The sequence below is a fragment of the Neopelma chrysocephalum genome, unplaced genomic scaffold, assembly GCF_003984885.1.
Source record: "Neopelma chrysocephalum unplaced genomic scaffold, ASM398488v2 Primary Assembly neopelma1_61b, whole genome shotgun sequence".
Taxonomy (NCBI): domain Eukaryota; kingdom Metazoa; phylum Chordata; class Aves; order Passeriformes; family Pipridae; genus Neopelma; species Neopelma chrysocephalum.
In genome coordinates, this window is record NW_020897717.1 from 4072425 (window position 1) to 4087915 (window position 15491).

The 15491-nt window shown below is 43.9% G+C and overlaps 2 protein-coding genes across 6 annotated transcripts in view; one reads left to right on the forward strand and one right to left on the reverse strand.

The window, feature by feature from the left end:
- Nucleotides 1–6348, reverse strand: part of TTC7A (tetratricopeptide repeat domain 7A) — a 174885-nt gene extending 168537 nt beyond the window's left edge. Inside the window, exons 1-3 of one of the 5 annotated variants that reach the window (XM_027681967.1) lie at nucleotides 6028–6348; nucleotides 3227–3390; nucleotides 1487–1655 (exon numbers count right to left, since the gene is read on the reverse strand). In XM_027681967.1, coding sequence (XP_027537768.1) covers nucleotides 1487–1655; nucleotides 3227–3390; nucleotides 6028–6193 — 499 coding nt within the window. In that variant the 5' untranslated portion in view covers nucleotides 6194–6348. Of the gene's footprint in view, nucleotides 1–696; nucleotides 754–1486; nucleotides 1656–3226; nucleotides 3391–5112; nucleotides 5248–6027 lie in introns of those variants that run through there. The other 4 variants (XM_027681968.1, XM_027681969.1, XM_027681971.1 and 1 more) reach the window with 4 other exon arrangements.
- Nucleotides 6349–7815: 1467 nt separating this feature from the next.
- Nucleotides 7816–12242, forward strand: MCFD2 (multiple coagulation factor deficiency 2). The gene is made up of 4 exons (XM_027681973.1): nucleotides 7816–7928; nucleotides 8701–8849; nucleotides 9559–9718; nucleotides 10835–12242. Exons 1-4 carry the CDS (start codon nucleotides 7857–7859, stop codon nucleotides 10964–10966), a joined length of 513 nt encoding a protein of 170 aa, XP_027537774.1. The 5' UTR covers nucleotides 7816–7856; the 3' UTR covers nucleotides 10967–12242.
- Nucleotides 12243–15491: the final 3249 nt, after the last annotated feature.

Sequence of the window (15491 nt, forward strand, 5' to 3'; positions counted from 1 at the left end):
CAGAAGCTTTGGTAGAATACTGAGTGACTTACTATACCCTTGACATCCTGGCTAATCTGAAAATAATCATCATGGAGAAAGAATAAAGACTGTGGAACAGTGACAGCACAGAGGTTGCTCTGCAACGCTCCACACAGTTTATAGGAGCAACACAGTATTTACATTCCATGCTAAATGACATAGGGAAAAAACAAAAAAGGTGCAACTTGATGCTCTTGATGCAAACATCTCCACATCTTCATATGCAAGTTAGGCAGTCATTACAATACAAGAGGTCTTATATGAACGGTGTTATTCCATCAGTTTCCACACACCCCTTATCATTACACTCACACCTCACCAAGGGTCTTATCCAGTTCCCAGTGAGGACAGTGCATCTCCTTCAGACAGGAGTGCACCAGCAGCTGCTCTCAAATACACTGCTAAGAATGCACTGGCAGTTACTCGCTCCTCTGAACCATGCAAGTGTGAGCATGAGTTACAGGTAAATTAGTCCTGCTCCACAAAAGCTCATTAATGAAGCAGATTCAATCAGTACCACAGAAAACAAAAATCAAAGCAAGCAAAGCAGCACAAGCAGGGTTTCAAAAAAGCAGAATGACACTGAGATCACGAAACACTCAAATTATTATCAGTAATACTAGCAGCCCAATCAAACAGTATTTTTGGTTGATTTGGTTTCACTATTTTACATACCAGTTGAAGGTATCTGATCATCAGAGTTCTCATTCACCTAATTAGCTGGTGGACATGCTGAAAAGAGTAGAAAGCAGTAGATAGGTAGCAGTACTTGAGCAACATTTACAAAGGAACTGAAAGCAAATGAAGGAGAAGATTACTGATCTTTTTCTCCCCCCCAAGTCAAAAACTGACTAGGGTCCTCCTCTCCCCAACTCAAAAAGGAAATGCAATTTCACTACCCGTAGAGGTAGTTTTATTTAGAATCTCTCAAACAGTGCAATGTCTGTAGAGTTACAAGGGGACGGAGAGACTCCTGTTTGTACATAAGGTCTAATACTGTGTGACATGCATTGCAAAAATATACTACCTACTTTGAAAGCACATATTCTGTTAGTCCAAAGTTTAAAACTTGGAGGCATTGTCCTTGCTTAATTCACATAAATCACTGAAATTTACAAGTAAATGAACTCTTTGTAAGATAAAGTCCAGGCCCCAATTCTGCCAAATGCTTGATTTAGATTTTCCCAAAATGGGCACACAAGCTAAAGCATGTTGCTGACTTACAGCCAAGAGTTATCATAAAATTTCCAATTTCAAGCTTTCCTTTACAAGCCAGCCAAGTTTAAAAACCATGGACTAAAATTCCATAATGCCTTTAAGTTTAAACTACACAGATCATATCCAGTAGGATTTTCTATAGCATACATCTTTGCCCTAACTCTGCTCCAATCAAATCACTTGAAGAAATATCTTCAACTTCACCCTAAAACCAGCATGTTTCAAGTACACATACATGGTCCTTTACCTTTAATAACAAAGGCTTCAGTGATCAAACGCAGCATGTACAGAGGTTCATCTTTGGTTGAGAGGTCATCAATTCCTGCTCTCGCATACATGCTGATGGCATCTCTGTAGCATCCCTCCACATAATAAAGCTTTCCTAGGATCAGCATAGCTTCAGTCATATACTTAGGCTGAAACAGAGCAGGGAGAGAAAGAGTGTTTATACGATAAAATAGCAGACAGCAAAAATTAGGTACTCCAGAACAAATTAAGCACATTCACAATGCTTTCCTCTCACAACTGCTAGCTCCACACATCAGAGTAGGAAGGATTTAAGCGTCTAGAGATCTTAGGGCTGTGCTCATGATAGCAGCAGGTAACAAAGGTCAGGCAACCACTTTGGAGCTCCATTTACAAACACACAGTTCCAAGTCACGTCTTTGGTTTTGATCTGTGGCTGGTGAATCGATGGACATCACATAAAAGGGTGGCATTGTCAGAACTACCTGCACACACACAAAGAAAACCTCCTGCTTTTAAACTAAGCAGAAAGCATGACTTTTTAGGCAAGTGCTCCCCTCTCCTCTGTATATTTAATTAAACAGCGAGAAAGCTCCCCAGTTTTCTTAAGCTGTCAAAGAATCTTCACGCAACAGTAGAAAAAACAGAAGGCACATCCACTACTTCTAAGATTTGTTTCCTTGAAGGACTGAAAACACATCTAACAAAAACCTCAGTAAAATACATCTGTTCAGACCCTTTGGAAAGCATGAAAAGGTTCCTAAGCCTTCCTACCCCTTTTTTAACACGTCATGAACACGAGGTCAATGCTGCATGAGCGGCTAAGTCACTGTTAACAAAGAAACAGTAATGGCAATTCAGGCAGCCAAACTAAACATGAAGACCTGGAAGAATTCAGTAGTTCTGGTCGTTAATGGGGCTAAACTAGAAAGAGGGTTGGACAGACTCCCCTTCCTCACTAGCTCCAATTTACTTCTAAATAGGTTGACTTTCAGGAAGATAAGAAAAAGGAACTCCTCCAGAAAAGTGACTGCACAGTTTCTCCTTGGAAATTAACATGTTAAAAGTATAATATACATTTCCAAGCTAACTAGCCTGTCAATTTTGAACCAAAAGTAATACAAGTCTAGAACAGACCTGTAATTCATTTACTTCTAAACCCGGTTATGAAACTGTGTGTCCAAGGACAGCAAAACAGCAGCAGACATTGAGGCACAGTATTAAAACACTCCTGAAGCTCTGCAATTGAGCTGACAAGCAGCCATCAACCATGAACTCAGACCACAAAATAAAATAAAAGCATAACTTCTCTGGCAGAGACTGAAAGTAGTGCAAGGCTGTAATCCTGGACTCACAACACAACCCTAAATTCATGACAGCAACTTGCAGCACATTCTTCTCTGATCTGGAGCTGAATAGGTATACACAGCTCCCTCAGATCAGGAATAGCAGTAGGTCATGATATGTGGCCACACTCCCCACCCCAGAGAAATCCTAAATATTTATCCTGGTTCTTTCTAATGAAAAAAAAAAGAACAGGATATGTACTATTTGTTTGCATATGAAAAAGCAAGTCTCACAACAGAAGATACTGCCAAGAGGAATTAGCAGTCCCTCAGTAATGCCTACAATACAGCACTGTACATACAGGGACACGAACAGGCAACAATCACACCCTGTATCAGACTAATATGAAAGAAACATCCAGTTGGCTGGAATTATGATGACAGAGCCCACTTACTCTTAGTTTTCCTCTGCTTAAGATATTGGTCAGATACTGTTTAGCTTCACTCAGTTTTGGTTCATTCTTCTCTGTCAGTGGAATGGAGTCCTTCAGTTTGGCAAAGTTTTCCTTCAAGCATTCTTCCAGCAGAACCTCTGCTAGCAGCATACTCCCGTGGTCCTCTGAAAGCACACACCAAACAACAAGAAACATTGCTTAGTGCTGTAGATGATAAACAGAATTACAAAAAAAAACAACGCACCTTTGAGACACATAAAGGGCAACTCAAATGAGGGAAGAAGGAAGAAATGGCAGACACACAAAAAAAGTTCCATTAACTTCTATCTATTGGAAACAGTATGTTGCCTAAGAAAAAATGAAACTACACTTCCTTGTAACTTGAAGATTTTTCCCTAAAGAATCCTTTAATTTTGGCAGCACCATTCATTCTTGCATTGCCACTAATATAACAGTTCAGAATTTTCAGCACAAAACTCACTTTCAAAAGAGTAAGACCAATCTTCGCGAACACATCAGTGCATGCTTTAGATCTACAAATGTACAAGCATGAAATGAATGCTTTGGACTATACGGAAGCTATGAATTTCACTGCAAAACAGTAAGAAATTTACCTGAAAGTTCACAGAAAAAGACAATTTAGATACTAAAGACACACAAGGCTTGATCCTCTGCCACAACTAACATGCCACATTCTTTCTACATTAAAATCCATTCCTGTTCACAGTTCTACAGAAGAGAAACTCAAACACAAGCAGCAGCACTGGATACAGCATGAAGCATCATGAAAAGTGGCAATCATATGCTGAAAAGAAAAAAGTTTCATCTGTCAGAGCACTTTGATTTCTTGCATGACGGGCCCAGTTCTGCAGTTACCTTATTCATAAAAGTAGTACCTCAGTCAGTGGACTACTGGGTCAAGCACGGTAACAAACTCTTTGTATATCAAAGAGCCAAGCCCTACATTTCATATATACTCCACATTTCAAAGTCTGGATTTCTAGAATATGGGAAACATGACAGTGTACCTATTTCCATATTTTCAGGCCATGGGACAATTTATCACCACTTTCCACCTATACACTACATACAGCATTAATAATCAACTCTGAGTGTGGGAGTGGTGGTGGTTTAGGTTTTTTTGTTGTTGTGGCCTATGTGTTCAGCTGCATATCAAATTATAATGATAGCTCTTCCTGCTCATTTGCAGGTCTGCAACTAACTCACATAAACAAAGTACAGGTACATAAAATGGGAAGCATAAATGCTCAAGTATATTCCCCCCTAAACTTGCATGCAATAATTCCTACACACTAAAGACCTTTCAGGTAGTCATTAATGTCTTAAAACAAACTTAAGGACATAGGTAAGACTATGTACAATTAAGAAATAAATACACACAATCTCACAATGCAAACAGTACTATTAAAAAAATCTAATCCAGGCAGACAATGGTTTCTGGAAGCATAAAACTGTACCCGGTCCCTTGCTGAAAGAAAAGTTCTGCAGCAATAACAAAGCATTACTCTTTCATAACCAGCAAGTTATGATGACATAGTAGCAAATTAACAAATCATGTTTTTACAGCAATCATACTGTTGTTATGCCTCTTAATTACAAGGGAAGAAACTACTATGAACTCTTCAACTATTAATGGCCCTAAACTGCAGAGAGATCTCTGCACCTGGGAAGCGCTGCTGAAACGCGACTGAAGTTCAAAGGCTGGCCCTGTGGTTCTCAGCACAGGGTTCGACCTGCATCATCCATCACTTGGAAAGCCTCACAAATAAATACGTATTAAGCTACCAACATCTCCCCCACCATGCTTCCCACCGTGAAGTTTAAGGAACCGCTGGCAAGCTTCAGTTAACTCTAGGGCCACATACTAGGAACACTCCTCTACAGAAGGGCTTTATTCATAGATGTAGCTCCTGTGATTTCAGTGGCAGAACCCTTTGTACCAGTGCCACGGGCAGGATCAGGTCCTCTTTGCAACTTGCTGACCACAAACACAGATTTTTACATTTCCAAGTTAGGCTGCCTCGCTTATTGCAAGCGATTTCATTTTACAAAAGAAGCAAAGTAGTGTGTTGTAACAGAGAGAAAAAAAAAGAATACATTTGCCATTTATGAAACCTGTTTTACATGTGAAAAGGTACTTGGACGAGCCCAAGCCTTTTAAATAAAGCAAGGCCCTTCAGAAATGGAGGGAGATAACACAAGGGCATCCAGAACAGGGTTGGGCAGGGGGCAAGAGGGAAGGAGCACGACACGTATGGAGAAGCTGCAGACGGACATTTCCAAACGGGGCAGGTTTTGGTGGGTGGCCCGGCCGGGCTGGTCGCATCAAGGGCCGGCTCGGAGCGGGGCAGCCGCCACCTGCGGCCGGTGCTGACCGCGGCGGGGGCGGCATCCCGAGCGCTCGACAGCCGCTCCTCGCTGCCCGAAGGGCTCGGCAGCGCTGACATGAAGAGGAAGCGCGGTGTGATCTTCCCGAGCGCCGCTTCCAGGGTTCCCGCCGCCTCTCCCCGGCATCGCTCCTTCTCTCCCGCTGCGGAGCCGGGGCGCTGACACGGGACACCGGGCGACACCCCGCACGTCAGCGCTCCCCAACCCGCTCCCGCAACCCCGGGAGCCGCGGGGCAGCCGCAGCTCCCGCCCACGCCAACCCGCCGGGCCGGCGCTGCCGAGCCCGGGCGGCGGCACGGAGCGACCAGCCGGCCCCGCCGCCGCCTCGCGCCCGGGCGGGTCGGTACCGGCGGCCGCCCCGCTCTCCCCCCGCCGCCGCCGCCGCCGCTTACCCGCGTCCTGCGCGTCCTTCGCCGCCTTCGCCTTGCGCGGGGGCCGCACCGACGGCGGCAGTAGCTGCTGGGCGAGGAGCCGGAGCCGCCCCCAGAGCCCCTCCGCTCGGCACCGCTCGATCTCCGCCTCCAGCTTCACGTGCGAGTGCGAAACCTTGGCCGCCATCTTAGCGCCGGCACGGACCCGCCCCGCCCCGGCCCGCGGGGTGTCCCCGGCGGCAGCACCCGGGAGGCGCCGGCGGGGCCGCGGATCCGCCAGGTGCCGGGGGGCGGGAACAGGCGGGACGGCGCCCTGCCCGAGGGCTGCGGCCGGGGACGGCGCGTCTAACACGGCCGCCACTCCCTGACACCTCTCGCCTGACGCCCGGTGCGCGAAGCCGCGTCCAGCCGGGCGGGCGCTGTCCGGGCGTTGCGGAGGTGGCCCCGCGCTCCCTGCAACGCGCGAGAAGGGCCGGGGGTGCCGCTCCCCCACCGCGGCCCTCGGGAGTCTCCTAAACCCCGGGACTCCCTGCCGGCTGCGCCCCACGGCCACCGCCCCCTCCTGCAACTTCGGCACAGAACCCCCGGCTGGTGCGGGAACGAGCCGAAAGCCCGCCCGGTTGCCCGGGCCCGGGGTTTGCTCGGGGGTTGTGACCTCGGGAGGCCAAAGCGGCGGCTGCGTAGGCGTCAAGCATGGGAACAACGAGACCTGGGGCGTTCGGTGCGAAGGGAAACGCAGAGCACACACAGTTTATAAACCACAGCGGCCCCCGGCGATAGGGTGCGGGGGTTCCCCAAAGGAACAGCGGGGTGAGGAGCCCGCAGTCCTTTGTGGACGAGGCTGTTGAGGGGTTGGGGGGGAAGTGCCTGGAGCAGGAGTGGCCGAGGACAGCCCTAGGAGAAGGACACACTGCCCCACTCCCTCTCGGCTGTGCCTAGGGTAGGGCATTGTTGGTGGGATCCCTGCAGTGTGCCCTTTAGAAGGGTGTTCTCTACATATGGGGCCAGAGTGGCCGAGGCCCCGCAGCACTCGCACAGAATCCCAGAATGGGTGAGGGTGGAAGCCACCACAGTGGAACATCTGCTCCAGCCTCCCTGCTCAAGCACCGTCATCCTAGAGCCGATAGCACAGGATTGCATCCAGATAGTTCTTGAACATCTCCAGTGAGGGAGACTTCACAGCCTCTGTGGACAACCTGTTGCCCCCCACACAGAAAAGAAGTTTTTCTTCATATTCAGCTGAAACTTCCTGTGCATGAGTTTCTGCCTATTGGCTCTTGTCCTATTGCTCAGCACCACCAAGAAGAGCCTGGCTCAATCCTCCCTCCCTTTAGATAGTTATAGATACCGATGGTGTCCCCTCTTCTCGAGGGCTGTGTCGTTTCTTCTCGAGGCTGAACAGGCCTATCTCCATCAGCTTTTCCTCATAAGAGAGATGCTCCAGTCTCTTAATCCTCTTGGTTGCCCTCTGCTGGACCTGCTCCAGGAGCTCCATGTCTCTGTGCACTGAGGAGCCCAGAACTGAACACAAAACTCCAGATGTGATCTTACTAGGGCTGAGTAGAGGGGCAGGATCAACTCGCTTAACCGGCTGGCAATACTCTTCCTGATGCACCCCCGGATCCCACTGGCTTTCTTGTCCCCAAGGACACGCTGCCGGCTCGTTGCCCTCCGGGACCCCCAGACCCTTCCCGCGCACACGCGGTGGGCGGAGCCCCGCCGCACCTGCGCCGCCGCGAGGGCTCCACGTGGAGCTCCGCGAGCGGTGACGTCGGCCCGCGGGGCGGAACGACGCAGCCAATGGGAGGGGGCAGGGGCGGGGCGTGCGCCGGGTCAGGGGTGATCCGGGGATGGTGTCCCGGGAATGGTGTCCTGCCTGCACCCGTCCCGGAGCCCGCGTCACGGCCCAGACCCGCCCGACGGTGCGTAGCTTGGCGGCGGCGGGGCCTCTCCGCCCGCCCGGGCAGCCGGTACTGGAGGGCGGTGTGCTGGAGCCTGGGCGGGGGCGGCCGCCCCGGCCCCGGCCCCGTCCCGTTGCAGGGGGGGGGCTTTCTCGGAGGGTCCAGCCGGGTCGGGAGCCGGGGGTGGGAGGCTGCTGGCGGCCAGCGCTGTGCCGGGGAAACCGGGGGTCGCTCCAGCTGGGGCTGGAGCACAGAGGGACCGAACCCCCTAGACCGCTCCTGGGCTCCCCTGGCCTCGCTGGAGCGCTGTATCCTGTCACTTCCCCGCGAAGGGAGCACATACATGGCTGCATGAGGTTTTCCAAGCTGTACGTTCCTTAGGGCATGCAGTCTCAATAGAGATACAAATTAGATGCGGCCGCTTCGAGCAAAGGTAAGCGACCTTTGCTCCCATGGCTGTGGGGCAGGTCTGCCTGAGCCTGGCGTGGTTGGTTTGTCTAGATGGTACATGAAAACACAACCGCACCTGAGGAGTGCACATCTGCTATGTGGGGGAAAAAAAAGTCATCTGAAAATTACTGCATAATAGTGCATGATTCTGTGAAATAGGGACCCTCACAGAAATCCTTAATTGGAGCTCCCTGGTTTTCTGCTTCCCAAGGGCTTGAAATGAATAGAGTTCTTCTATTCTAAAACTCAGTGGGCTTGATTTTAAGTACTTGGTAAATCTGCTGAAAGTAGATCACAGTTTTCATCTGTTTTTTTTTGGTGGGGGATGTTTTCCTTTTTGTAGGAGATCACAATGGCCCAAAGGTTGTTTAGATCATATTTGCTGTTCTGCTTTCTGGCTGCATTCTTCATCTCTGCCCTTGCTGAGGAACACGTAGGAGAGAGTCAACATGCAAATATTCGCCTCGATAAGAATTTGGTACAAGATAAAGAGTATGTGTTCCATGTTCTAAAAACGTAAACTTTACTTCTTAATGATTTTCTTATCTCTGAAGTCTTGTCATGTTGGACTTAAGCCTAGGGCACCCTGTTTCCTCAGAATGTTGTATGACTAGCTAAAGCCAGATATGAGACGTGCTTGCTTGATAAATTTGTAGAGATATGAGACCTAGAAAGGTCTCTTTGGAACCTTTAGTCCTACTCATACTATAAAGAATTTCTTACAGAGGTCCTGCTTACCCAGATCAGCATACTTTAGACAAAATCATATTCTTAACAGGTAGAGTTGGAGGGTTTTTTCTCATTTTCTTCTTCATACATGCAGAACAGTTCTAGCAGTAAATAAAACTCCCTAGAACACTTCATGGTTGACTGGGAAAGGTCTTTCTCCAGCTCCTGTGCTTTGGAAGAAAGCCAAAAGGAGATTTTGGGCACTGCTTCCATTGTTTTGATAGCTTGCTAAGTAGGCCAGAAGAAACAGAAATAGCTGTCTAAGGTGTTAGAGGCCACTACAGCATCTGCAACAAACAACCTCTGTGTCCCCTTCATCTTAATATCAAACTGTAGCTTTTAGTTATCCAGGGTGCTTTTAGAAGAATAATATTCGATCAAAGACTAAATTTGATGTAAACAGAGCATGAAATATTAACTGACAGAAATGTTGTAGATTTTGTTTGTCTTTGGGTTTTTTTTGTTTTCTTAGGCACATCATGGAACACTTGGAAGGTGTCATTGAGAAACCAGAAACTGAGATGTCTCCACAAGAGTTGCAGCTCCATTACTTCAAAATGCATGATTATGATGGCAATAATTTGTTAGATGGGTTAGAGCTTGCTACTGCTATATCACATGTCCACAAGGAGGTAGGTGTAATTTTGTAAGGGCATGTGTGTTTGGAAACTGTTCTGACTCTAAAAGCAACTTACAATAGAACGGAACAGTTGCAACACATCTTCAGTGCAGTTAAGAGTTTTGCCTGAAAAGGAGATATTTTTCTTTCCCCCGATAGTTCTAGTTGCATTTATAAATGTACCAGCTTTATCACAGCTTTTCGTGTCACATTGCGGTGTTCAAGAAGTTTCCATTGTAGTTTAAACTTTAGAATGAGGAAGGGCTGTAAAGTGAAAATGATTTTACAGAGGGCTTGTTTTGGTATGCAGGGATGGGGAGAAAGGGAAATTATCCAAAATGGGGCATGAGGGTTTATAGAAATAGTATGTGATATGACGCTGTTTTCAGTTTCAGACTGTCACTGCTGTGGATACACAGACTGTAGGAGATCTCTTGAATAAAGTTAGTATTAGAAGAACCAGTTATGGTCTGCCTCTTTCTAAACAAATTCTCGTTACTGCCACGAACGTTTGAAGACAAAGTAGGAAGATACAGCCATTAGGAAGACAATATGAACACATTATCTCATACTGATCTGGAAGTTACAATTCGGAATAGCATAACTTCCTGCATACACCTGTGGCAAAAAAATACCAATCCAAGAATAGAATAATGACTTGCTGTTTCTTGTGCAAAGGCACCGTCTTCTCATTTGTTTGTAAGGGGTGTTTTAAGAATTTTATTGGCTTTAAGCTACAGTGCTAGATTTTTTCACTGCTCCATTACTGTAAGGTGTTTCTGTATTTTATAGAAACTATAGTATCTGTACTACATGAAGATCCAAATAAGAATACATCTGTTAGATGATTATCCATCATTATACATTGTGCTATTCAGCTTTTGGAACTTTTGACTAAGAATATTAAATGCAAAGAGAGTGTTTTTTCTGAAGTCCAGAAAACTTGGACTTCATAGCTTCCACTTGATAAAAGTCGCTTATATTGATATAAATGTTTATATAAAACTTAGTGCCAAATTAGGCACCAAACATGAACGGCTTAACAAAAAATTAGTTGTCAGTAATCTGTTATATGTGCCAGTAGGTGGGAAAGACTACTAAACTGTTCCATGTGGTTTTGTTTTTGTAGGAAGGTGGTGAGCATACCCAAGCAATGAAAGAAGAAGAGCTGATTAATCTAATAGATGATGTCTTAAGAGATGATGATAAGAACAATGACGGATACATTGACTATGCAGAATTTGCAAAATCACTGGAATAAGGTTTTGCAGGGTGTTTCTCCTTCTAACCACATAGAAATGTGAACCAGTATAATGTGATTCTTTACTGTCTCATATCAACCTCTGTGCTGTGAGAAGGAGAGGTGTACCACTTCCAGCTGAATTTATTTAAAAGTTGTATTTGTTAAGAGACTGGTTAACTTGGAGTGAGAGCCATGTTTGACTAAACATAGCTACACATTTCAATCATGAAGCATGGAAGTGTCAACAGTACTCACGTAGGGTACAGCTGGCAAACTCCTAATTAGCTCTGTATGAATACTAAATAGAATCATTAGCATCTAAATTTCAAGTTTTCAGTCATTGGGTTATATAGTACTTATTTGCTTACAGCATCTTCGATTTAAAATTATAAAATATCTAGAAAGCAAGAAATGAGTACTGCATATAGTTGTATTCCAAGGATAAATGTCCTTACCTTCCTTCTAATTTACAAGGAAATTTGCAGATAAGTACAGGTGCTTGAAACAGCAATTGTAGGGGAAAAGCATTTGAGTCTGTGTTACGTTTGAGTTCCAAATGATACCATATGAACTTAAACACAGTCTTTGAAGAAATTATGTATTTTTAAATATATGTACTTCCTAGCATACCCTTACATATAAATATATATACATGTGTTTTTCAATGTCGTCCTCCACAAATTTACTTTTTGTATCTTAATTTACTGATTTTTTTTATCAACCTTCCATGTTTTCTTAAGAAAATGAAAGTATTTTTATTATATTTATATGTTGTATCCCATCCTTCAGGGGTGTTTTGAAGGTCACATTAACAGTAAACCAGTTTAATACTAAAGCTTTTGTTCAATTTGGGTTTTACAGTATTAGCCAGCAGAATAATCTAAGTAAGCAAGTAATGCTGCCTTGTTTAAGGTTTAAGTCCATATTCCTTGACATTTAAATTATGGTATTACTTTCAGGAGGTATTTCATAACTTAACAGTTTCAAGATACTTGAGTGTTTGCAAAGTATCATGGCTCTAGGAACATTTTTACTGTCGTGACTCTATTTGGTAAGTCAAGCAGTTTAGGGATATTAGAGCAGTGATGTATTGCTGTGTTATTGATGTTTGGTGACTCTGAAACATAACTGAAATCTTAAATTGCATTCAATCATTATTCATTAATAAAGAATCTAAATGTTAGCCTATTTCTGTAAAATGTATAAAGAGCTATTTTCTATACAAAATTATTCTTATACAAGAGAAACACGTTTGTAAAAGAAATTATTTCCTCTGTTTAAATGTTTATGCAATTAATCCTGAGTGTCAGATTTTTTTTTCTTGTAGTAATTATTTGTTTTGAAATCTTTGTGGCAAAGGTTGTGCTGATTGTACAAGCAGTAAAATTAAGCTGGGGTTGTGCATGTTGGAGGTAGGTACATTTCTCACTAGGACTTCTAGCCTTGTGTATCCTAATTTGCTGATGTGTTTCTAAGCCCATCTCTGTTACTAACGGTCACCTTAACAGAAAATTCTTTCTGTTACAGCTGGGTTTTTTTAAATATCTCTTCTGAGAGTGATTAATCTGGACTGAATGTTGAATCAGAAAAAAGTGTAGTAAATGCTAGTGAGTAGGAGGGCAGAAGAGGTTAAGCTCCTCAGCTTTGAGCACTTAAAGCAAGTTGCCTGTAGACCTGCCAACTCCTATATGCTTACTGTCACTGCAGTTTAACCCCAGCTGGCATCTAGGGAATGCACAGCCCCTTGCTCACTCTTCCCTGGTCAGAGGGGGGAGAGAATCAGAAGGGTAAAAGTGAGAAAACTCATGGGTTGAGATAAAGACAGTTTCACAGGTAAAGCAAAATCCATGCATCCAGGCAAATCAAAATAAGGAATAAGACCTTCACGACTTCCCATGGGCAGTGGATGTCTGGAGAGCAGGGCTCCATCATGGTTACTTGGGAAGACAAATGCCATCACTCCCCCCCCTCTTCCTTGTTCCCCCTCAACTTCATATGCTAAGCATGACACCATATGGTACAGAATATTCCTTTGGTCAGTTGGAGTCAGCTGTCCTGGTTGTGTCCTGTCCCACCCAGCCTTCTGTGAACCCGCAGCCTCCTCCCTATGGGGTGGAAGGCAGAAAAGACCTTGTCTGCACAAACTCTGCTCAGCAGTAATGAAAAATCCCTGTGTTATCAACACTGTCTTCAGCACAAATCCAAACCACAGACCCATACTAGCTCCTGTGAAGAAAATGAACTCTATCCCAGTCAAAATTAGCACAATGCATAAGGCTCTGAGTTTTGGGTTACTTTCAGATGATCATGGAACTGACTTTTATACACGGCTCTTAAAAATCATGGTTTCTTATCAAGCCTGTAAGGCACGCTTATATACACATATGTTGTATTTATATACATATTTATCAACTGCTGTTGTATGTGGAAAAAGACATGCACCATAGAAACTTTATATTTGAAATTATTGTGATAAATGCAGGTAATGTGAACATTTTCTGCCAACTATTTGAAACTTGGTTTAAGGGTTCAGAATGATGTATAAATAGAAAAATAGTTTACTGAAACATGAGAACAAAATTAGTACCTTTGATTTCATGATGTGTGAAGAAAGATCAAAAAAAAATTTCTGCTTTCCTAGAAAGAACAGTTCAAGAAATGTTACCCAGGCTGAAACCTGCATCATCATGTCTTTACTCAGCCTCCTAAAACAAATACACATATGTAATTAAGTGCACTTAAATGGTTTAACAGCTGACTAGGGAGCTTTCTCAGTTATTAAGTAGAAAAGCACAAAATTGCTGAGGGTGATGATGAATCAGACCTTTTTTTTTTAAATATAACTAGGTTTTGTGCTAGTTGTAACTCATGTGAAACCCCTAAATGTGCTAGTACAGGTAATATATAAATACACTATTTCCTATATATGTAAATAATAGAAAATACAGCCTTTACAACAGAAGTACTCATTAACTATAAAGCTGTTATAGCTTCCATATAGCAGTACTACCTGGATTTTACAGAAAAATAACAAAGCAGAAGGGGTCTATTTTTTACTGAAAGTCAATCACACCCCAGCAGAAACAGAAGACTGGAAGAATGCTGTTGTGCATGGTCTTCACATCTTCCCAGTCTATGATCTCAAGGGATGGAGATTAGCTTTCCCCATTAGAGGAGAACACATCTGGCCTTGCACTACTGTATACTATGTGCACAGTTTAAAGTATTTAGATTATCTGCTTTTAGCTTACAAAATACTGTATAATTAGCAACTAAAGAAAATACTTAAGCATTTGAAGCACTCCTAAACTGAGTGGGTTTTTTTAGTAGTCAATCTAGAACATAGTCTGTATACGAAGGAGAAAGGTCTTTACTGCTTGAGCAGTGCCCATCAGAATGCTGTTAGTGACAGGAATGACTGCCTAGAACTCCCCATCAAGAGTTTTGTCTGCATATTCACACAGGCTTTACTACCTTTTTGGTTTTTTTCATTAATCACTTATGACCTCAAAATGTCTTAGATTCATTAGGGAATGGTTACAGACTTACAAATCCTGATTTCATCTAACATAATTTTTAATACTACAATTCACAAGCAGAAGAAGAGTAATTCAGGGATAATGTCATAATCGACAGAGCCACTAGATAGCGTATGGACACCACACATCAGGTCCCTGTGGCATGCAATAGAGTGGTTCAACAACCACTCTAAACCATCACTGGTTACACTGATTACAGGAAAGGCTTGCTCCTCTGTCTTTCAACACCATATTGATAGTATGATGCCCACATTTTTATTAAGTTTATATCTGTCATTAAATTTACTACAGCTAGGACTCGTTACTGGTAATTGATTTTCATTGTTTAGGGAATCCAAATCGACTTGAAGTGATAGTAAAGAAACCCCCATTGTAATATTGTCAGTAAAAATAATTGTGTAATAGGAAGCTTTCCAATATAAGTACCAGGCTTGGCCTGACTTGACCATTTCTAGTTGACCTGTGAGAGGGGCCATGAGGTATCTACAGTAGTCTCAACCAACATTAAAGAGTTTTGGAGGGTTTTGGGAGGACCTGAAGTCTTACTGCTTTTGTATTAGATGTCAGTAAGAGCTTCTGTACTGTTCTTACAAGGCATAGGTCCAGTATGGTCTGATCAGCCATTTTTGCTTAAGGTGATGTTTATTGTTTTTTACTTCCTCTCCCCCATTACAGTCTCACTGTCTGTCCATTGCACCATGAAATACCTGCATAGTGTTCGAAGTTTTTAGTAAACAAAGAAGGGCAAGGATCATTGCATACCTTAGTCTGGATTATTTATTGTCACAAGGAATTTGTGTTCTAAACACTTCATTAGTGCAGTTCCTCTATCCACATTAATAGAGATTCATTTTAAGGGCAGTTATTAATGCCTTACAGAAAGTTTATCTGAAGTTACATTTTTTCTATTATAAATTCTGAACAGCAGCTTAAATCTTAAGTGCCAGTACATACTGTAATTGTCACAACCTCCCTCTGCTGAACAGCAGTTTTGCATGTAGGTA

Bases quoted from the DNA above. Each gene is read 5' to 3' on its own strand.
- MCFD2 (XM_027681973.1), top strand. From the start codon at position 7,857: ATGGTGTCCCGGGAATGGTGTCCTGCCTGCACCCGTCCCGGAGCCCGC. The intron at 8,850-9,558 runs GTATGTGTTCCA...TTGTTTTCTTAG, and splicing joins AATTTGGTACAAGATAAAGA to GCACATCATGGAACACTTGG. The intron at 9,719-10,834 runs GTAGGTGTAATT...TTGTTTTTGTAG, and splicing joins TATCACATGTCCACAAGGAG to GAAGGTGGTGAGCATACCCA.